Here is a 24,194-nt window from a genome sequence, read left to right on the forward strand (position 1 = left end):
AGATCAGTGAGAGGCTGGAGGAGGCTGATGGAGCCACATCTGTCCAGATTGAGATGAACAAGAAGAGAGATAATGAGTTGTCGTGCTGCATAAAGCAATAGTGGTCACACCAGATACTGACTGGTTTTCTGATCGACTCCCCTACCTGGATTTAAGGTATCTGTGAACAACAGATGCATATCTGTATTCCCAGTCATGTGAAATCCATAGATTAGGGCCCAACAAATTCATTTCAATTGACTGATTTCCTTATATGAACTGTAACTCAGTAAAATTGTTGAAATTGTTGCATGTTGTGTTTACATTTTTGTTCAGTATACATGCACTATATGTTGTGTTCTTGTGGACTCAAGAGTTCTTTATGGAAAAGACATAATGTAATAAAAAAGGCAATATTTGTACAGTTATACACAAAAGACAATTAAGCAGAAAAGGAAACATACACTCAAATGTTTGCTTGTCTTTTATTTCATGATTAATATTCACATCACTAGATACCAATTAATCACATTGAACATCTCTTTCATACCAAATTACATCTCAAATCGAAGGGGAAACAATGAACTCCTATCTATGACAGATGTCTACAATCCATTGTCTTCTGCATGCTCTTATGGTGTGCACTGGAGAATAATACACACTACAGGTGTGCTCTAAGATGAAGCACAGCTATGGGCTCCTTGATGCTTTACAGAAGCACACTACATAACACATGCCAAAAGACAGTTACTGTTAGTCTCACATGGGGGATGTGGGAGGGATGTCTGGATGACATTCAAGGGCTGTGTGTGTCAGGTGCTGCATTTGGGAGCATGGCCTTCAACCTATCCTCACAATGCCTGGTTCCTGATTAAAGTTGGGCACTCGGTCAGCTCACCAGTGACACAAAACATTTGGAAGAACAAGCATGAAACCGGATTATTCTTTATTCCATGTAGATTTCTAACATATAGTGAGTACAGGCCTAAGTGTAAGAGGCAGATAAAAGTGTTCATTTATTCCTCTACAGAGTTGGAGTTGGTAATAACACACCTTGACCAACCATTGAGATGCTAACCACCATTCCTACTGTCAAGTCAAATGTAGATTTAGGGCTCTATTCAAATCAGAGGCGCTTTAGCCGACATCTGCATAGTGTCTGAGGTGGAACTGTGTTAGAGCTGTCAAATCCACAAGTGGCTCTCTTATACCTAAGGCGGACATTGCATTGCCAGTCAAATTATTAACAGAAATCCCATGCAGCCTGGTTTACAACTTCAAACACTGGAATGTGATGATGATGGAAATCCTCATTTAGTTGAATAATATTTTTTTCCGAGTGTAATTCTACATATTCTCACTCTGAACTTCTAATGCGAGTGGGGGGGGGGGGGGGGGGTGGCGTCCTGATGATTGCAAGAGCAGTTGCTCAATAACTTGACAGCTCCAACGCAATTTCCTTCTCCAACACCACCGAAACATTTGCTATGCAGGTGTCTGCTACCGCTGGTTAACGCTTGATCTGATTGAATCTAGGCCTTAGTACGTGTCCTATTGTGATTTTGAAAACAAAACAAAAAGTTCATACATATGATATTCATGTCTTGCATCTTTAATACATTTCATTTTAAAAACATTCTTGTACTTCAGCCCTTTCTGAAAAAGGCAGACTCCAGAAAGAAAACACTCTCTTTGAAAATGGGTTCATGGATGTGAAATACATTTGTCAACATCCATAAAGACCCTAATATCAATACCTATTTGTTTTTCATGTGGTGATAAAAACATGTGGATGCCTATTTACAAACGACTGTGTGAAGACTGGTGGAAGGATGGGGTTGCAAGCAGTGGTTGCGCGTTGGAAAAGGGAGTGTTAACAAACGTGACGTCTGACAGGCACAAGGAGAACAGACAGAGCGAGTGACCATCGTCCCAAAGCACGACACCAAAGTCCACTCACGTGACCAGCAAGGTTACCACCAAGGAGACTAAAAGACAAATCTGTTCATCCAATCATGCCAACAGTTCTAACATACTGTAGAGCTCAAACATAAAATGTACATACCACTGTGCATTCAAAGTGCTTCCATCAGTGTAAGACTTATGCTTCAGGAAGAATTCAATTCATTCCAGTTTTTCAACTAACCATGGGAATCTTGGGGGGGAAGAAAACTTGTAAATATCATAAGGTGCTTTTTCTTTCAATCTCGATATTTTGATAACTTGCTCTTTGATTATCTCTGCCATTGACGATCCCTATGATCTCCTCCACTGCAGTGCACACACTCAAATAAATTCAAATGACACCTTACCGACATCCAGCAGCATTATATCATTACAGTACATAACAATATCTCAAAATAAAAGGGTTTGAGGGTGGGACATAAAGATCATTTTTTTGATGAACTATACACCTGTTACAGTTCAGCCACAGATTTGTACTAACCCAAGATATACCACCGATGTTGTTTCCAATGGGAGCAAATTAAGCATATTGAGCAGAACAAGCAAAGAGCTGGGCAAAGCTAAGCACGAACTAGCGAGATCCCATTGGTCCGTTCTAGCATGTATTTGCATATTTCCGCTGGAGAACTCCTACTCTGTGAAGTTGCAATTGTGCAATTACTGAATTTTCCCTTGTAATCCTTCTAAACAATGCCATTTATTTTAGAAAGGGTGAAGTCTCAAAAACTTAGTCTACTCTGTTCTTAACAGATGTTAGTTTTGGGAACAGAGAACCGTATTGAGATTGAATGTTTCATCTATGAGAAAATTAGCATGTTTCATCTAGCTCCATGTTCTCCCACTTCCCGCCACTGGACTTCCTCTCATCACCATGTCTGGTGGTGAGAAGAAGCTATAAAGGGATGCTTCAGATTTAGACATCCTGTGAGAGATCTGGTTCTATCTGTGGTTCAGCCTTGAGAATCTACAAGGCACAAGTACACATTAATATCTGTGGCCCTTATCCCTCTTGTTGGAGGTGCCATTTCTGTACTCTAAGAGCCAAACTACCAGTATTTTAAAGGCAATGGGGTGCCCTCGAACTTGATCCAGCAACATACCACTAATCTGACACACTCCACAGACATGCCTAAATGTTGATCACAACATACTACACACACACACACACACACACACACACACACACACTGAATCCTAATTCATAGTCATGTAATGTTATACAATTCCGCCAACCTCTTTACAAAACCGACAGCAAGTTAATCTGAGTAATTAGCTTCTTTGTTAAAAAAAAGAAAGAAAACTGCTCCAATAAGAAATTGTGCGCTATTGTTACACATTAATGTCGTTTTTCACAGTGGAACCAATAGCATAAGCAGCCATTCAAATTAATTCATATTTAATTAACAGTGGAGTAGTTGAGAAGACTGAAAATATACAATTGTTACATTGGAGATCAATTTATGACTGTCTTTGTTCGTCACAAACTTCTCTTGAATCTGACTTAAAATTGTGATTATATTGTTAAATGTATCTATCTAAATCTTGCTTTCCTTCAAAACGTCTTTCTATCCGTCTTCCCTGTCCCAACACTACAGAGACTTGATCACTGGGGGACAACACAAACAGCATTGGAGTATCTTTCCTGGTGCAATCATAGGCCTTTCCTCACTCTGTTTGCTGCCTCCTGCTTCCTGTTTTGCCCTGTCCCAGGCATCCAGTCTCTGTGCACAGACCCTGCAGGGGTTTGTTTGTCTCTCTCTCCCTCTGACTGTACCATACTGTACACATGTGATGTGTGTGTATGAGGAAGTTGTGTCCTCGGCAAAGACCACTCACTGTATTGCTTTCAGAAAGATGTAACAGTAAAAGGAAAAGGGTATATTATGATGAAACCACATAACAACACATCAGCTCATTGTTACAATAATTTACGAAAACACGATACAGTTTTTTTAAAGAGATGTTAAATATCCTACTGTTTGTAACAGCCTACTAGTATCTTGTTGTTGAGAATGCTGTGGGGGAATCACACGTTTACAAAGGGTTATCTAGACATACTGTATTGGTTAAGAAAGGGAGTGGCATATTAGCCCCTGTTCATTGGGATGACATGACAATCCCACATGCTCACAATAAGGGGTGCTTCACTAATCGCCATTGTATAATGTACTGTATACAACTCAAGTGAAATCTGGGGTCCCAACAGTACAAGGGGAGCTCTGCTCATCCAGAGAGATAGGTACAGTAAGAAAGGTGTTACGTCTAGGGTAAGGCCTGTCACATAGATAGCATTGGCTCATTGTGATGGTCTGACGTAAAATGCGTACAAATGTACAGTGTGACACTGAAGGTGTTTGTGATTTTTATCGAGGTGGCACTACGTATAAGAACAGAAATTATAGGCGGGAACAAAAGAAGCAGGCAGTATAATAAGTTTAATTCTGCGCTGACATAACTATAACAGAACACTGAGGGTCTAGATTCTAGAAGGTTCACTCTGAGGTCATACTACTCCCCTTATATCACAGCAAGTTAACCCAGGGCAATTCAGAAGAGACCAAACCCCACTGTACAGTAAGAGCTTGTCTATCTATCTGAACTCTGGTCTCTATACTTTAATACTGGCTCCTCTGAGACCAGAAGACTAGGAAAGATATTCCACAAGGACAGAGAGTAGTGATTAGATACAGTATGGTAAAAGGAGAGGTAAAAGGTTAAATGAAGGTACTGGAGGAAGTTGAAATGTGCTAAAGTAGTCCCTGTCCTGCTAGCAGTCAGTAGTTTTCCCCCTGCCTCATGTCTGGGTGACGAGGGTCTGGGTTGGAGCTGGAGGGTGTGGAGGAGAAAGCTGGCGGACCCCCAGAGAAACACTGAGAGAGGTGCTGCGATGAGGGTGAGGGGTGGCTGCCCATCGGGGTGGGCCGGGAGATGATGTCGGCGCCGTGGTTCGTGCGAGCCCGTGCACGCTTGCGAAAGCTCAGCTTGTAAGACTCAATCTGCTGGCAGATAAACAGAGTGGGACACAGGAAGCAATGGAGAAAAGGGGAGCAAAATAAGAGGAGAAAGAATAGAGGGAGTTAACTGGTTAGACTAATGGCATAAAATAACATGCACATTTTTTGAATACAGTATTTGCAGGAGGCAAAAAACTTGCCTACTTCACAACAATCAGTTATCTACAATCTGAGCACTCAGCAGTGACATGAAGCCCAATAAGTCATGTGAGACAGGCAACAGAGGTCATCTCAAAGTTAATGCTCTGAGTGCATGAAGGAAAAAGTGAGATTTGAGAAAGACCACAGGGTGTTTGTTGAGGCAAGAGGCACCTACTTGTCTCAGGGATGCGTTTGTCCATGCCCATGCCTATCGGGTCTCGCAGCCCATCACCACCAAAGGGATTAGGGTGAGGTGTGGCCTCCTTATGTCCGTTCTCCTTAGCCATACTTCTGGCACCTGTGGCTGGAGCTCCACCAGGGGGAAATGTTTTCCCCCAGCTTTCTCCTGCATCCCCCCAGCCTGGAAACACGTGAGCAGCAGGGTTTCGACATGAGAATTAGACAAACAATGAGGTAAATTACCATAGTAATATGTCAATTAAAAAAGTGTGTATGAATTCCTATAAATTCAATGATCTTTTCATTACTTCTTGTGTTACTGATGAAAGACTGGGTAATCATTAATGCCATCTAGTGGACAAACAGGTTAAAGCACAATGACGCAACTTGTTTTAAAAGGATGAAATTGCTCTCTGTATGTAGTCAACCAGCATGTTCAAATGAAACGTTTCCACCACCACAACCTCAAACATCCTGTCTTTGTGTAAACAATTACTTTAGAACTTTAAGCTTTCTGAAATGTATTTGAATAAAACCTTCAAGACCAAATCCTGGTTAGGTAAAACATGTAAATAACTATGTGACTACAAGAGAATGGTGACCTTACCTTGTTTTGTACATCCTCTGCCTCAAGGCCAATATTGTCCATTGACCCCACCTTGGGCTTGCCATTACCATTGGCCTTAGCCTCAATCTTCACATCTCCACCCCCTGTAGTGGGCACACCTTAGTGGCATAAGAAGGTAATTAATTTGATATAGGAGGCTTCCCAAATGGAACCCTATTACCTATATAGTCCACTCTTTTTGAGCAGGACCAATGAGAAAGTAGTGTACTATGTAGGGGATAGGGTGGCATTTGGGATGCAATCATAATTTCCAAAATCATCAGATGTCTACCTGGCTTGTGCTTGATGTTGTCCTTAGAGCCACACTTGGAGGTCACTTTGCTCAAGTCCACCTTCTTATGCTGAATCTGGACCTGAATGCACCCAAACAAACAACACAAATGTTGAAGTATGAATGGCAAAGATGAAACAACATCCAATCTGAAATTCTCACACAATGGCTTGAATCACTTTCACCCCTCAGTACAACACTGATTATGAAATGTGAGTACTCTACTGTAAAGTGGAGAAGTGGGCATCTTTAAGTATCCATTTAAATTGATTTTGTTGTCACTAAATAAGGAAATGTAATACTTGTTGCAATGTAAAAGAGAGTGAAAGAGAAGGAGGCAGATAGAGGGATAGTATCTCTTCAGCTGGTTAGTTGGGTGAGACATAGCAATTCAACCTCACATTATAACTAGGCTGGCCAATGGGGCTGACCATAGAATTAGAATGACTAGAACGTTAGGACATTACTTTATTACAAATGGGGCTGACTTCCTTACAGTCCAATCGAGCATGTTAGTGGGATATGGGGAACGAGGCAGCCGCCACATGGGAGCACCATGTGTTGTACTTACATTCCCTCCACCAGGGACATGCTTGATATTATCCTTGGAGCCACAGCGGGAGGTGATATGGCTGAAGTCCAGTTTTTTGTGGACTATCATAACCTACAAAGAAGCACAGTAGCAGTGGGAACGGTTCACTACGGTGAGTCTAGAATTAGTGGAGGGTGGTGGAGAAGCAGCCAGGATGAAAAGTGAAAGCAATCTAAAGAGCATGTTGTTAACTCATTCTTACACATAGTAAGTAAAACCAGTCACACAACAGTCAGAATGCTGGCTGGTTAGATGTCAGTATTTACATGCAAATTAGCTCAAATATCATCCAATTCTAGATGTGGCTGACTATTGCAGTGTTTATGAATAAAGATAATACACGCACAAGCGCACATGAGCACACACACACACACACACACACACTAGCCAGCCATCTCTTCCCTGATATCCATTGCTGATTTCAAAACACCGTCACTTTGCGAAGGAACAGACATGCAGTTCAAAAACCTTGAATGAAAAGCACTAATCTGTTTATTTTTTGCTTGGTATACTGAGATGCCTGATGTTTAAATTAGTTTAGTTAGACTCTGTGACGCAGGTAGCATCGCAGACGGGCTGAGTCACCCTCTAAAACACTAGCCCACAGCCAAGGTCTGCTATTTCCAACTGCTTGCTCACACTGCCTCAAGCTCATATCTTATTGAACTCAACTCACAGGTGTCGGGCAACCAGAGGCTTCTCTGCTATATCACTCAGTTGTTGAGAAGACAGCAGCAAGTGGTTCCCACATTTCCCCCCAAAAATTACATCTGATGATGTTGAATCAACGTGGAAAACTGACTGAATTTGCAAAACGTTTCGTATTTCTTTCACCCAACTGTTAACCTAAATCCAATTACATTTTTTGTTGATTTCACGTTGAAATTCACGTTAGTTGACATCTCAATTTAAATCAAAACTAGACGTTGAAAGTATGTCTGTGCCCAGTGGGTTGTTTCTGAATTGAGTATCTTACCATTATAATCCTTCATTGAATCATACTGATAGGACTGTAAAAATGGTTTAGGGTAAATTACGTAAAAGTAAACCCAGATGAATAAGAGCAGTGGTATTGGTTACACTATGAACCCAAAAGCCTTTCAGCGCCTCTCAAATACTCAAGCTCAGGGTCCTTCGAAATGTACCAGGTGTGAGGACCAGCACAGGACAATGGTCACTGTGGTGCTATTTCACAAGGAGGTTAACTGGGATGGGTAGTACCATGATTGTAGAGGTCAGATGGATGATGGCAAGGTCAATTCCTGTCTGTCTGTTTTTCTGTCTGTAAGTTAAGCTGTGCATATCAGGGGAGACAGAGACTAGGAGTACACTGTCCACAACTATTCACATTTTATACCGGAAAGCAACAGTCTATCATGAAGAAGAAGAAAAGGTGAGGATGTGCATGACTGGTAGTATGTTAGACTGGGAGTGTGTTAGAGCGGGAGTGTGCGATGTGTCTGTATGTGTTTGTGTATGTGCAGATAGGTTCAAACAGTCAGTGGACAAAAAAGGTCCACTTATGTCATTTCCTTCAGTGTGATATTGAAGGAGAGAGAGTGGTTGAGCACATGGGTGAGAATGAGCAAGGGGTGTGTGATGATGGCGATGGTAGGGACTCACCTTGCCCTGGCCGTCTTTGGATTGGGAACCCCCCGCCGAGGAGACCTGAGGGGAGATAACCACCCCTGGGTCAATATCAGGAGACAAGGCTGCCCTGGGTCAGTACCACCAGTCAGGGCTCAGGAGAATGTGGTGTGGTGTACAGATGGAGGGAACTGCTCTGCTTTAAGGCTACACCACCAGTCTGTGTGACTGACAGGTTTCAAACCCAGGTCTCCTGCATGCCAGAAGAGTGCATTGGCTCGAAACAATGTGTTGAGAATTTGTTTCTATGGAGACTCCCTTTTGCATACATCACTGTGACAGGTAACCTTTTGTGGATGGATACTGACGCAACCTATGAGTGAAAGGAGCTGTCAGTTGTAATGTAGAGAGATGAGAAAGAGAAAAGAGAGAGATATGAGAGAAAATAAAAAGTTACGGAGAGGATAAGAGAGAAATAAAGGGGAGAGAACAGAGAGAGAAACAGAAATGCATAAGTAGACAGACAGATACACTACATGACCAAAACTAAGTGGACACCTACTCGTCGAACATCTCATTACAAAACCATGGGCATTAATATGGAGTTTACTGCTATAACAGCCTCCACTCTTCTGGGAAGGCGTTCCACTAGATGTTAGAACATTGCTGGGGGGACTTGCTTCCATTCAGCCACAAGAGCATTAGTGAGGTCGGGCACTAATGTTGATCGATTAGGCCTGGATCACTGTCGACGTTCCAAATTAATCCCAAAGGTGTTTGATGGGGTTGAAGTCAGGGGCATTGTCATGTTGAAACAGGAAAGGGCCTTCCCCAAACTGTTGCCACAAAGTTGGAGGCACAGAATCGTCTAGAATGTCATTGTATGCTGTAGCGTTAAGATTTCCCTTCACTGGAACTAAGGAGCCTGAACCATGAAAAACAGACCCAGGCCATTAATCGTCCTCCACCAAAAGTGAGCTTTACACCACTCCAGCCGACGCTTGGCAATGTGCATGGTGATCTTAGGCTTGTGTGCAGCTGCTCGAACATGGAAACCCATTTCATGGCGAACGGTTCTTGTGCTGACATTGCTTCCAGAGATGTTTTAGAAGTCTGTATTGAGTGCTGCAACCGAGGACAGACAATTTGTACGGGCTACGTGCTCCAGCACTCGGCAGTCCCGTTCTGTGAGCTTGTGTGGCCTACCACTTCTCGGCTGAGCCGTTGTTGCCACTAGAAGTTTCCACTTCACAATAACAGCACTTACAGTTCACCAGGGCAGCTCTAGCAGGGCAGAAATTGTATGAACTGACTTGTTGGAAAGGTGGCATCCTATGATGGTATCATGTTGAAAGACACTGAGCTCTTCAGTAAGGCCATTCTACTACCAATGTTTGTCTTTGGAGATTGCATGGATGTGTGCTCGATTTTATACACCTGTCAGCAACAGGTGTGGCTGAATAGTCAAATTCACTAATTTAAAGGGGTGTCCACATACTTTGGTATTTATAGTGTAGTTTGCATAACATATTTTCTCCAGGAGTAGCATGCATTGTGCCACTATTTAGTTGAGAAAGCCATAAATGTTGGTAATGACTAATGAGAGGTTGGTATAAGACCTTGTTATATGGTAGCAGTGGAGAGGTGAGGTTTTTGATAATATGGAATTTGTATGATGTTGAATGAGAATTTGCTTGTGACAAAACCCATGCCTTGAATGGCATTTGACAGCACTGAAGGCATGATAGATCTGTCAATACACAAATGTCTATGTCTGATGTCGGTCATGTACAGTACATTTCTATCCCACGTTACCGCACCTTGCCACCGGTAGACTGATACTTCATGTTGTCTGTGGAGCCGATCTTGGAGCGCACATTCTTCAGGTCTGGCAAGGGTGCGTTAATGGGCCTGGGAGTCCTAGGAGCTCTGGGTACAGCTGGCTTCCTCTCCATAGCCGTCTGCTTGGGCACCGGGGGTTTGGTGATGCGTCTGCGAGGTTGCTCCCCGTTGGTTGCAGGAGTGCTTGGAGCAGTAGCAGAAGTGTGAGGTACCCTGGGCTTGGCTGGGGCGGTGATAGAAATAGACAAAGGGCATGAGGAACCATACCCTCTAAGGGAGGTGAGCACACACACAAACAATAACAACAATGATTCACTAGGAAACAATGTCCTGGAAGCTAACTAGTCCCCAGGGGAGAGGATAAGGAACAACACTACTACTACCTACAGAGAGTAGATACTGTGGTCTCTGGTAGTGGGTTTTCCAAGGCTGTGTCAGCAGCCTTTGATTCGATGACTAATGAATATCTCAGAGGAGGACGTGACAGGCCTGAGGCGTCAGTCAGTGTTTTCAGGAACTGGAGCTACTGTTGAGACTAAGTGTCTGTCTCCCTCTGCGTCCCTGTCTGTCTCCTAGCATCACTTACCCATTGCACTTGTCTCTCTCTGTGTAGTCATAATGACACTGTCAAGAGAGATTATAACAGACGACACTTGTCTGTCCTTACAATTTCAAAGAACACATTCAACTCTAGGGTATCTTAGTTGTATAATGAGATACTTGGGTTAGATTGTGCATGTTGGTTCGTTGTTACCTGGTGTTGTCTTCAGCGTAGTAGGCTTCTTCACGTCACCTGGCTTGATATCAGTCTTAGGAACTGTAGGGTAGAGAACATAACCAAGCTCCCCTTACATGATTGAGACTAGTGGACATTTAGGGACCAAGGAATTCTGACGTTGGCTTTTTGAATATCACCATCATCAAGAATAAAGTACCTTAAAGCATGTCAGCTTGCACTATACAGTTAAGAGTTGGTGTCACCTGTGTTGCGGCGCAGAGAAGGGACATTAGCAGAGGGGCGTGGCCCAGCAGGTTTAGTAGTGGCGGTAGTAGAGGAACTGTCCTTATTGGCCGTGCCGTTGGCCTTTGGCACAGGAGGACGTCTGTCAGAAGTGCCGTTTTCCGGGGTCTGAGTAGGCAAACAGGAAATCAGAGAAGGATGTGGTGTGGAAGAGAGCGCTGGACATAGGGAGGGTTGGTTGGGAGAGGCAACTAGAGGTGTAAGGGAGATGGAGAAGGCTGAGGGAAAAGAGAGATAGGTGTGTGATAAAAAACACACCAAATGGAAGTTGATTAAGCAATTAGGGGAGTAAAGACTGTAAACAGAAAGGAACTGGAGCTACTGTCCGCAAACTGTGAGTGAGAGTCAGAAGGTGGACACTGGACAGTTATATAGCAGAGCCAAACAAAGGGAAGGGGGGCAAGGTGCCAACCACAAGAGGGAAGGCCAGTGAGCAGAGACAGGAGTGAGGGAAGTGGGAGTGGGAGGGAACTCACCTTGGACTTGGATGCTGTAGGGGTTTGACTGGGAGCGACAGTTGGCCGCTTGGTGCCAGCAGTGGGAGTGGTTGCCTTGGTAACAGGACTTTTTTTATTGGCAGAGCTGGAGGTGGGGGCGGAACGTTTTAGGGGGGCAGCTGCATCCCCAGTGGATAGAGAGGTGGGCCGTGTTTTGACAGAGTTTGGTTTGGTTGACCCAACAGCAGGCTGTACAACAACGTCACACGATGAAGGAAAAAATAAGAAAACCAAAAGCATACAACAGAGGACAGGCAGCATGGTAAAGCAACAGACGACAGGCAGCATGGTAAAGAAACAGAGGACAGGCAGCATGGTAAAGAAACAGAGGACAGGCAGCATGGTAAAGAAACAGAGGACAGGCAGCATGGTAAAGAAACAGAGGACAGGCAGCATGGTAAAGCAGCAGAGGACAGGCAGCATGGTAAAGCAGCAGAGGACAGGTAGCATGGTAAAGCAGCAGAGGACAGGCAGCATGGTAAAGAAACAGAGGACAGGCAGCATGGTAAAGCAACAGAGGACAGGCAGCATGGTAAAGGAACAGAGGACAGGCAGCATGGTAAAGCAGCAGAGGACAGGTAGCATGGTAAAGCAGCAGAGGACAGGCAGCATGGTAAAGCAACAGAGGACAGGCAGCATGGTAAAGCAACAGAGGACAGGCAGCATGGTAAAGAAACAGAGGACAGGCAGCATGGTAAAGCAACAGAGGACAGGCAGCATGGTAAAGCAACAGAGGACAGGCAGCATGGTAAAGAAACAGAGGACAGGCAGCATGGTAAAGAAACAGAGGACAGGCAGCATGGTAAAGCAGCAGAGGACAGGTAGCATGGTAAAGCAGCAGAGGACAGGCAGCATGGTAAAGCAACAGAGGACAGGCAGCATGTTAAAGCAACAGAGGACAGGCATCATGGTAAAGCAACAGAGGACAGGCAGCATGGTAAAGCAACAGAGGACAGGCAGCATGGTAAAGGAACAGAGGACAGGCAGCATGGTAAAGCAACAGAGGACAGGCAGCATGGTAAAGCAGCAGACGACAGGCAGCATGGTAAAGCAACAGAGGACAGGCAGCATGGTAAAGCAACAGAGGACAGGCAGCATGGTAAAGCAACAGAGGACAGGCAGCATGGTAAAGCAACAGAGGACAGGCAGCATGGTAAAGCAACAGAGGACAGGCAGCATGGTAAAGCAACAGAGGACAGGCAGCATGGTAAAGCAGCAGACGACAGGCAGCATGGTAAAGCAACAGAGGACAGGCAGCATGGTAAAGCAACAGAGGACAGGCAGGGGGTGGCAGGTAGCCTAGTGGCTAGAGCGTTGGGCCAGTAACCGCAAGATCGAATCCCCGAGCCGTTAATTTAAAAATGTGTCATTCTGTCCCTGAACAAGGCAGTTTTAAATTAACCCACTGTTCCTAGGCTGTCATTGAAAATAAGAATTTGTTCTTAACTGACTTGCCTAGTTAAAAAACAAGGCAGCATGGTAAAGCAGTAGAGGCCGCATTCACTATAAACCTCAAACCAGGAGCATCAGCAGAGCAAGTTCAAGCAGCAGGCTAGATAACCTTTCTAAATTTGAATTAGCACATAAGCGTATGCACACACACTAGAGATGGCAGTGACAGTTGCAGAAGCAGCTTGCACTGATATGAATGGTAACATTGTTCCAGTGTTTCCCTGACCTACCTTGGCCTTACTGTCTGGGCTGGTGAGGTCCTGCTTGCTTCTGACGGTTGTTGGGGACTTTGCAGTACCTTTCCCAGCCTTTTCATTCTTCTCAACTTTAACCATCTTGTCCGTTTTCTCTCCATTTGCTTTCTTCTCCATCTTTTCATCTTTGTTGGTCTTCTCTGGCTTGTCCACTTTTTCATTTTTAACATTTTTCTCTGTCTTGTCAATCTTCTCTTCATCTTTGAGGATCTCAGATTTGTTTGTCTTGTCAGCATTGGCTTTCTTAGATGGATCTATTTTCTCTTTATTCTCCATCTTCTCCATCTTGTCCGACTTCTCGGTCTTATCAAACATGTTCAAGTTATCCATCTTGGGGAAGAAATCAGCCTTCTCTTGTTTGTCCTTATTTTCTGCTTTCACTGTAGAGAGACAAAAATAGACATGTTTTAGATTTTTTTTTTGCCTTTGACTGATCAGATCAAATGATGACATAAAGAGCCGCTGTGTTGAAACGCCCTGCGATGTTTATTAACAGTGAGAATCGCAGAATGGTGAACTTACTAAATGACTGAGAGTTTGACTGTGTGATATTAGATTGCTTCTTGTGTAAATATTTTCTGTCTGGATTTTAATGAGAAATTGAGAAAACCCACAATACTATATATGTCATGAAAAAAGACCAGAATTTATCTGAGGATCAAATACAGAAGGAGAAACCTTTCATAGTGCCAGTGCTGCTTTCAGCCATGAGCGAGAGCATATCTGTTTCAAATCATGGGAAACTGTGCTCAGATGGACGCTGACAACATGGTTCATGGCTTTCAACTATCCACAACACCAAATTACCATATGTTCCTTGACATTTGCGACACCCAGTTACTAAAGACCAGCGTTGTCGTTGAGGAGGGGGTGAAGGGCATGAAACCGTCACTGATCTGACCTATCAGTTCACTTTATGTTCCACTGACAAACAGCATTGTGTGTTATTAACCAAACCACAGATTCAGACTGGCTTTAGCTTCAAAATCTAGCTTCAACAATACATCCAAAGAATGCCATATGGACAACAGAATGTACAACAGCACTCAGTACAGATCTGCTATCTTAAGTTGATTACTTTGCAGAAGTGCATCTGTATATATTGCTGCTATTCAAACAGGCAGCTAAATGTCAATCCTCTAAAATTCTTTGATAGACTTAATCACAGCAGAACACCGTCGCTGGTGAGGAAATGAGAGTTAGTAGACTACAGTGACCATGACATGCTGGTGTGGAGTCTGGGCAGGGCCACAGAAAGTCACAGAGCCCAGGGTTGAGCTGGACAGATAGAACAACACATTGTTGGCATGTGCTCCTTATGTAACCCAGCTTCAGTGACCTCTACAGAGAGAGAGTGTTCATCCTAAATGGCACTCTATTCCCTATGGAGGGCACTACGTTTGACCAAGTCAGAGTATTGCCCTACTTAGAGAATAGGGTGCCATTTGGAATAAATCATGAGAGAGGAAAACCAATGTGCCAAAGAGATGGGGAAATGTGGCACAAATTAAGCTGGGTCAAAAGAAGACCCACTTGCACAATGAAAGAATCTGCTTTTCAATGAAAATTCTGACCAATTAGTTGACAAGAGCATCCATTTTTCAAAAGAGAGTGATGGCAAATGGATTGTACATTTTTGACAGATAGATACCATTTTAACTTGTCAAACCGGATAATATTTGTCACAATGGTACAGAAACATGAGCCAATCGCAAAATCTATCAAATCATTAAGACTAAACCAGAATGGCCTTGTTGTTCTAATGGCTGGCTTTAGGAGCCCTGGTTCCAGTAACGGTCATACACTATAGAATCTAGTATAGAGCTGTTCTGTATGTCTGGCCAGTGGTGTAAACATACACTATAGAATCTAGTATAGAGCTGTTCTGTATGTCTGGCCAGTGGTGTAAACATACACTATAGAATCTAGTATAGAGCTGTTCTGTATGTCTGGCCAGTGGTGTAAACATACACTATAGAATCTAGTATAGAGCTGTTCTGTATGTCTGGCCAGTGGTGTAAACATACACTATAGACCAGTGGTGTACACACTATAGACCAGTGGTGTAAACATACACTATAGAATCTAGTATTGAGCTGTTCTGTATGTCTGGCCAGTGGTGTAAACATACACTATAGAATCTAGTATAGAGCTGTTCTGTATGTCTGGCCAGTGGTGTAAACATACACTATAGACTCTAATATAGAGCTGTTCTGTATGCCTGGCCACTGGTGTAAACATACACTATAGACCAGTGGTGTAAACACACACTATAGACCAGTGGTGTAAACATATACTATAGACTCTAGTATAGATCTGTTCTGTATGTCTGGCCAGTGGTGTAAACATACACTATAGACCAGTGGTGTACACACTATAGACCAGTGGTGTAAACATACACTATAGAATCTAGTATAGAGCTGTTCTGTATGTCTGGCCAGTGGTGTAAACATACACTATAAACTCTAGTATAGAGCTGTTCTGTATTTTCTTTTTATTTAACTAGGCAAGTCAGTTAAGACCAAATTCTTATTTACAATGACGGGAACAGGGGGTTAACTGCCTTGTTCAGGGGCAGAACGACAGATATTTACCTTGTCAGCTCGGGGATTTGATCCAGCAACGGTTTCGGTTACTGGCCCAACGCTCATAACCACTAAGCTACCTGCCCCCAAAATGTATTTCTGGCCAGTGGCGTAAACATACACTATAGACGCTGGTATAGAGCTGTTCTGTATGCCTGGTCAGTGGTGTAAACATACACTATAGACGCTAGTTTAGAGCTGTTCTATATGCCTGGTCAGTGGTGTAAACATACACTATAGACGCTAGTTTAGAGCTGTTCTATATGCCTGGCCAGTGGTGTAAACACACACTATAGACGCCAGTATAGAGCTGTTCTATATGCCTGGCCAGTGGTGTAAACATACACTATAGACGCTAGTTTAGAGCTGTTCTATATGCCTGGCCAGTGGTGTAAACACACACTATAGACGCCAGTATAGAGCTGTTCTATATGCCTGGTCAGTGGTGTAAACATACACTATAGACGCTAGTTTAGAGCTGTTCTATATGCCTGGCCAGTGGTGTAAACACACACTATAGACGCCAGTATAGAGCTGTTCTATATGCCTGGTCAGTGGTGTAAACATACACTATAGACGCTAGTTTAGAGCTGTTCTATATGCCTGGCCAGTGGTGTAAACACACACTATAGACGCCAGTATAGAGCTGTTCTATATGCCTGGCCAGTGGTGTAAACATACACTATAGACGCTAGTTTAGAGCTGTTCTATATGCCTGGCCAGTGGTGTAAACACACACTATAGACGCCAGTATAGAGCTGTTCTATATGCCTGGCCAGTGGCATAAACATACACTATAGACGCTAGTATAGAGATGTTCTATATGCCTGGCCAGTGGTGTAAACATACACTATAGACGCCAGTATAGAGCTGTTCTATATGCCTGGCCAGTGACGTAAACACAGTGTCACATAAGTTAGAGAATGACTAACACACAGGGACATGATGGAGCAGGTGCTCATGATATTTCACTGCAGGCGACCAGCATCACACACCAGACACCCACATGAATATACAAGCATACACATGCACCCACCCACCCACACCCACACACACGTTATATGAAGTGATGATGCTTATCTGTCGCCAGAATTTGTCAAATGTGGAACTGTGCAGTTTGTCTTTGAATGACCATGCATTGGAGAAAGGCACGCAAGCAGAGGGATTATTTTCCGATGACCTTCATTCATGAGGTAGAAATGTTACAGCAGGATGATACTGCCAGGCAGCTACACTACATGACCAAAAGTAATGCAGTGCTTGCCAAACATCTCATTCCAAAATCATGGACATTTTTAATATGGAGTTGGTCGTCACTTTGCTGCTATAACAGCCTCCACTCTTCTTGGAATGCTTCCACTAGATGTTGGAACATTACTGTGGAGACTTGTTTCCATTCAGCCACAAGAGCATTAGCGAGGTCGGGCACTGATGTTGGGTGATTAGGCGTGGCTCACAGTTGGCGTTCCAATTCATCCCAAAGGTGTTCGAGGGGGTTGAGGTCAGGGCTCTGTGCAGGCCAGTCAAGTTCTTCCACACCGATCTCAACAAACAATTTCTGTATGGACGTCGCTTGGTCATGCTGAAACAGGAAAGGGCCTTCCCAAAACTGTTGCCACAAAGTTGTAAGCACAGAATCATCTAGAATATGCTGTAGCGTTAAGATTTCCCTTCACTGGAACTAAGTGGACCTGCCGAACCATGAAAAACTGCCCCAGACCATTATTCCTCCTCCACCAAACTTTACAGTTGGCACAAACTTTACAGTCTTCCGTCGGACTGCCAGATGGTAAAGCGTGATTCATCACTCTTAGGAACGCGTTTCTACTGCTCCAGAGTCCAATGGTAGCGAGCTTTACACCACTCCAGCCAATGCTTGACATTGCACATGGTGATCTTAGGCTTGTGTGCAGCTGCTTGGCCATGGAAACTCATTTTTCATGACGCTCCCGACAAACAGTTCTTATGTTAAAGTTGCTTCTAGAGGCAGTTTGGAACTCGGTAGTGAGTGTTGCAACCGAGGACAGACGATTTTTACGCACTATGCGCTTCAGCACTCGGCGGTCCCGTTCTGTGAGCTTGTGTGGCCTAACACTTCGAGGCTGAGCGGTTGTAGATTCCAGACTTTTCCACTTCACAATAACAGCACTGACGGGTGACAGGGGCCCAAATTTGCCAAACTGACTTGTTGGAAAGGTGGCATCATATGACGGTGCCATGTTGAAAATCATTGTGCTCTTCAGTAAAGCCATTCTACTGCCAATGTTTGTCTATGGAGATTGCATGGCTGTGTGCTCGATTTTATACACCTGTCAGCAACGGGTACGACTGAAATAGCCGAATCCATTAATTTGAACGGGTGTCCACATACTTTTGTATATATAGTGTATTTCTGATTGCTCCCTACTGTTGCTAATTGAAGGATGCAGATATATATATATAGCCTTTTCATGATGGTGTATTTATGCGATACATAGTGATAGGCTAGCTGTAGGTGAAAGAGACCTCTAATACAGTGTTAAGAGATGTCAGCTATTAACTTGATTACTCTTTTGTCACAAAGAATTTTCCTGATGCATAAGGAAATTCAACTGAGCCTTGTGAGTGGCTGAAAATGAGCAGTTCTCTTTCAAGTGCATTCATTGGGATCAGGATTTGCGATCAAAATAATGTTCTCTCACTTGCTAGGTCCTATTACTGCTATATTCCAATGTACAAAACATTATACAAAAGGCAGTTATAGACATCAACAACCGCCATTTTATATAGCTTAATAGCACAAGATAGATATTGGTCTCCACTAGGTTATGACGTACAAGTATATCCTAAAGTTACGAATGAACTGTCAAAATTGAGTTCAATTGTGGGCACATGTAGGCCTACCGTGTCGGTGTCAGTTGGATTCTGGCCCATGCCCTTTAGGCACAAATAACCACATCTCCCGATTGACTTGGTGTATATAGTTACCTGTGTCCTGCTTGCAACCAAAGTATTTAATGACTAAATTTGCTCTCATGTACTGAACAAGCTTATGATGTTGGGCAGTTAATCTCCTTGAAATGTCTCTCGCTTGGGAATTACTTGCTTTGTAAAATGGACTGTGTTTTAAGGACTCATGCACAGATACAGGAAAAACAATATATATATATTTTTACATTTATTACAAATGACAAGTGTTAATGTCTCCACATGTTTCTGGTTTTGAGGCTTGGGCATCTGGTGACTGCAGTTCATCTGTCTAATCCCCTGCAAGGAGAGAAAGGAATCAATAATTTCACTGATATATTCCTGTTTGATATGCATTCATATAATTATAGTGAACAAAAATATAAACGCAACATGGAATCATTTCAATGATTTTACTGAGATACAGTTCATATAAGGAGATAAGCCAATTTTTTATTTTTTTAATCATTAGGCCCTAATCTATGGACTTCACATCACTGGGCATAGGTCCACCCACTGGGGAGCCAAGCCCAGCCAATTAAAATGTTGTTTTTTCCCCCACAAAAGGCTATATTACAGACAGAAATACTCCTCAGTTTCATCAGCTGACCTGTTGATTGGTCTCAGACAATCCCGCAGGTGAAGAAGCTGAATGTGGAGGCCTGGGCTGGCATGGTTACACGTGGTCTGCGGTTGTGAGGCCGGTTGGATGTACTGCCAAATTCTCTAAAATGACGTTGGAGAAGGCTTATGGTAGAGAAATAAACATTAAATTCTCTGGCAACAGCTCTGGGGGACATTCCTACAGTGAGCATGCCAATTGTTCGCTCCCTCAACACTTGAAACATCTTTGGCATATTGTTGTGTGAAAAAACTGCACATTTTAGAGTGGCCTTTATTATGTTCATGCTGTTTAATCAGCTTCTTGATATGCCACACCTGTCAGGTGGATGGATTATCTTGGCAAAGGAGAAATGCTCACTAACAGGGATGTAAACACATTTGTGCACAAAAATTGAGCGAAATGTTTTTTTGTGCATGTGGAACATATCTGGGATCTTTTATTTCAGCTCATGAAACATGGGACCAACACTTTACATGTTGCATCTACATTTTTGTTTAGTATGTATTGGCCATGTTATCCTTCATCACATGCCAGTATTTGTTTTGTATCCAATGCACTTAGTTTATGTAAGGGAGTGTAGACAAGGCCTTCTAATCTAGTTAGATTGAATCATATCACCTTTGAATATTAGTAATCAATTAATATAAAACCATTTGATCTTGAACATTGGTGTAAATGTATAATATGCACTGGTGTGATAGTTGTATCAATTAATCACAATGCAGGCCTACTCATTAGAAGAAGATAAACATATCTAATGCAATATTAGCTTCACAGTGAAACACTACTATTCTGGCTATTAATCATTCTTAAACAGTAAAATAGCTTATTTAGCTATGTCAAAAAAAATCATAGACCGTATATTATTATGCATGCAAGCTTACCTGTCATGTTCACAATGATGGAGCAGCAGACCAAAACATGTGCAAGGAGGACTCTATACCGTAGGATAATTATTCTGGTCGGTGTCAACTTCATTCATTAACAGGTAACGAGGAGATCGATTCTGTTACTTGTTTACTTCTTATTTGTGTCAGATATCTCCATTTTGGGGTAGGTCACTAAATTGCTAGCACTAGTTGCTCACGGTGCTACAGTGGCTACAAACGTATGGCGCTGGGCGAATGTCAATGCGTTATCATGTGATGCTGCCTTCAAATCTTGTGCCAACTGGAGAAGTGCTCCCTTCGAAGGTAGATGCCTTTGGAGGCAGGTAGGCGGCAGGCAGCTGCCTTTAGATTTGTTAAATAATCATAGTAGGCTACATCAACATTAGTTTCCATGTCAAAATAGTTGCTCAGCACTGGGCGCAAACTCATGATGCTCCGAGCAGAAGCGTGCTGCTCAGACCACTGCGCTATGGCAGTTCACAATGCTTAAGCAAGCCGGGAGAATACTTGATGATACTTGATGGTATGAGGTCAGTTAGTTTGCAGATCCTAACCCAAACCATCGGGTATGGTACTGCATTGTATAGCCTACAAACACCGTTTCCAGCTGCCCCTTGGGTATGGTACTGCATTGTATAGCCTACAAACACCGTTTCCAGCTGCCCCCTGGGTATGGTACTGCATTGTATAGCCTAGAAACACCGTTTCCAGCTGCCCCCTGGGTATGGTACTGCTGTGTATAGCCTACAAACACCGTTTCCAGCTGCCCCCTGGGTATGGTACTGCATTGTATAGCCTACAAACACCGTTTCCAGCTGCCCCCTGGGTATGGTACTGCATTGTATAGCCTACAAACACCGTTTCCAGCTGCCCCCTGGATATGGTACTGCATTGTATAGCCTAGAAACACCGTTTCCAGCTGCCCCCTGGGTATGGTACTGCATTGTATAGCCTACAAACACCGTTTCCAGCTGCCCCCTGGGTATGGCACTGCATTGTATAGCCTACAAACACCGTTTCCAGCTGCCCCCTGGGTATGGTACTGCATTGTATAGCCTAGAAACACCGTTTCCAGCTGCCCCCTGGGTATGGTACTGCATTGTATAGCCTACAAACACCGTTTCCAGCTGCCCCTTGGGTATGGTACTGCATTGTATAGCCTACAAACACCGTTTCCAGCTGCCCCCCTGGGTATGGTACTGCATTGTATAGCCTACAAACACCGTTTCCAGCTGCCCCCTGGATATGGTACTGCATTGTATAGCCTAGAAACACCGTTTCCAGCTGCCCCCTGGGTATGGTACTGCATTGTATAGCCTACAAACACCGTTTCCAGCTGCCCCCTGGGTATGGCACTGCATTGTATAGCCTACAAACACCGTTTCCAGCTGCCCCCTGGGTATGGTACTGCATTGTATAGCCTAGAAACACCGTTTCCAGCTGCCCCCTGGGTATGGTACTGCATTGTATAGCCTACAAACACCGTTTCCAGCTGCCCCCTGGGTATGGCACTGCATTGTATAGCCTACAAACACCGTTTCCAGCTGCCCCCTGGGTATGGTACTGCATTGTATAGCCTAGAAACACCGTTTCCAGCTGCCCCCTGGGTATGGTACTGCATTGTATAGCCTACAAACACCGTTTCCAGCTGCCCCTTGGGTATGGTACTGCATTGTATAGCCTACAAACACCGTTTCCAGCTGCCCCCTGGGTATGGTACTGCATTGTATAGCCTACAAACACCGTTTCCAGCTGCCCCCTGGGTATGGTACTGCATTGTATAGCCTACAAACACCGTTTCCAGCTGCCCCCTGGGTATGGTACTGCATTGTATAGCCTACAAACACCGTTTCCAGCTGCCCCCTGGGTATGGTACTGCATTGTATAGCCTAGAAACACTGTTTCCAGCTGCCCCCTGGGTATGGTACTGCATTGTATAGCCTAGAAACACTGTTTCCAGCTGCCCCCTGGGTATGGTACTGCATTGTATAGCCTACAAACACCGTTTCCAGCTGCCCCCCTGGGTATGGTACTGCATTGTATAGCCTACAAACACCGTTTCCAGCTGCCCCCTGGGTATGGTACTGCATTGTATAGCCTACAAACACCGTTTCCAGCTGCCCCCTGGGTATGGTACTGCATTGTATAGCCTACAAACACCGTTTCCAGCTGCCCCCTGGGTATGGTACTGCATTGTATAGCCTAGAAACACTGTTTCCAGCTGCCCCCTGGGTATGGTACTGCATTGTATAGCCTAGAAACACTGTTTCCAGCTGCCCCCTGGGTATGGTACTGCATTGTATAGCCTAGAAACACCGTTTCCAGCTGCCTTCTGGCAGCAATTGCACATATTCAATATTCGTTCAAATCCTCCTGCTGCAGGATTATTTTCCTCCTGCGATGAAATGGGTCATATTAAGATCCGACATCTGTATATACTGCAAGCAAAATGGCCTCAGGCTCCAGACTGCCTTGCCTGTTTGGTGTTACTGAATCTAAGTGTGTCTATGAATAACATGGAGTAGTCATCCAATCTGAAAGCATCCCCAGGAGTCTCCACATAGCACCACTAGAAATGACTACTCTCTGTTTAAATGATTACCCGGACTCAATTTCAAATCAACTACACACCCTTTCCTTAGTGCTAGCCAATCGATGGAGTGCCACTTCATGTGATGCATCACTAAACAACACAGTCATTTGAAGATGGGGGTTTGAGAGGGTAAACGAACCTCAGTATTTCAATAGACAGTCATATATTTAGAGGAATTTGATGGTGCCTTTGACGTTTTGTCAAAACAAAAGGTAGACAAAACAATAGATGTAAAAATTCCCTTATTATATTCTTTCTGAATTTGTAGTTGTCCTGCTATCTTCAAACCAACGCTTTTTGAGAAGCAAATCATCCTAGTGTAAATATACCAAAAATACCTAGTTCAAGCTGGTGAATATTTTTTTAGATATTTTTTTACATCCATTCTTCTTTTGGCTTCCTCCATTTTGTCTTTCAACACCCAATCATTGTCAATGAAACAAACAACTATTCCAGCCTAGAGAAATACCACTGCCCACTGATCACAAATAAACCTGAACTCCCAAATATATATACTTAAATGACTGTAGGTCAATGATGAGCAACATGTTATAACAAATTAATGAGAGCTGTTCCAGCAACAGAGGAATAGGCCTCAAATCATAGTCACCTACCATCCATGGAGCTTTTAGTATTGATGTTGAAGGTTCTTCCACTGAGGGGAACCGGCAGTAGGACACTCTCACTCTGGCTCTGTGACATCCCATTACCAGTACCCCTCCTGGGTGGAGGGGAGTTGGGGGCCCTGACAGGGCTCAGTGGGGACAGAGGAGAGAGTGTGGGTGACACAGTCTTTCTCTCCCCCCCCACTGTCAGAGAGCGTTGGACCGCTGAATGTGGAGACTTGGACCCCATAACATTACTTCCAGATGAGGGCAGGTCCACCAGTCCGCCTGGGTACTGGGAAAAGTCCAAGCTACCTGGCACAGACAGGTGGGAGCAGTCAGACATAGCGCGCCTCACGGCTTTGTGTTGTTGCTCGGTACCTCCTCCTCCAGGTACAGTAGGCCCCATGTCCTCGTCACTGTCCTCTGAGAATCCTGACACAGTGCAGTCTCCACCCTTAGAGTAGTTGTCGTTGACAACACCAATGACACAGTAGTTGGCTACAGGTGCAGGTGCAGCAGGAACA

The 24,194-nt window shown here is 43.8% G+C and overlaps 1 protein-coding gene across 1 annotated transcript in view; it reads right to left on the reverse strand.

Annotated features, from left to right (window-relative positions):
• Window positions 1-450: 450 nt before the first annotated feature.
• The window catches only part of LOC135513367 (microtubule-associated protein 4-like), a 72,603-nt gene continuing 48,859 nt past the window's right edge, over window positions 451-24,194 (reverse strand). Inside the window, 12 exon segments of the mRNA XM_064936297.1 lie at window positions 451-4,943; window positions 5,275-5,422; window positions 5,425-5,460; window positions 5,887-5,990; window positions 6,179-6,260; window positions 6,750-6,842; window positions 8,394-8,438; window positions 10,178-10,422; window positions 10,954-11,016; window positions 11,181-11,328; window positions 11,697-11,906; window positions 13,400-13,803. Of these exon segments, the coding sequence (XP_064792369.1) occupies window positions 4,936-4,943; window positions 5,275-5,422; window positions 5,425-5,460; window positions 5,887-5,990; window positions 6,179-6,260; window positions 6,750-6,842; window positions 8,394-8,438; window positions 10,178-10,422; window positions 10,954-11,016; window positions 11,181-11,328; window positions 11,697-11,906; window positions 13,400-13,803 (1,586 nt within the window). The 3' untranslated portion in view covers window positions 451-4,935.

This window comes from Oncorhynchus masou, chromosome 3 (genome assembly GCF_036934945.1).
Source record: "Oncorhynchus masou masou isolate Uvic2021 chromosome 3, UVic_Omas_1.1, whole genome shotgun sequence".
Taxonomy (NCBI): domain Eukaryota; kingdom Metazoa; phylum Chordata; class Actinopteri; order Salmoniformes; family Salmonidae; genus Oncorhynchus; species Oncorhynchus masou.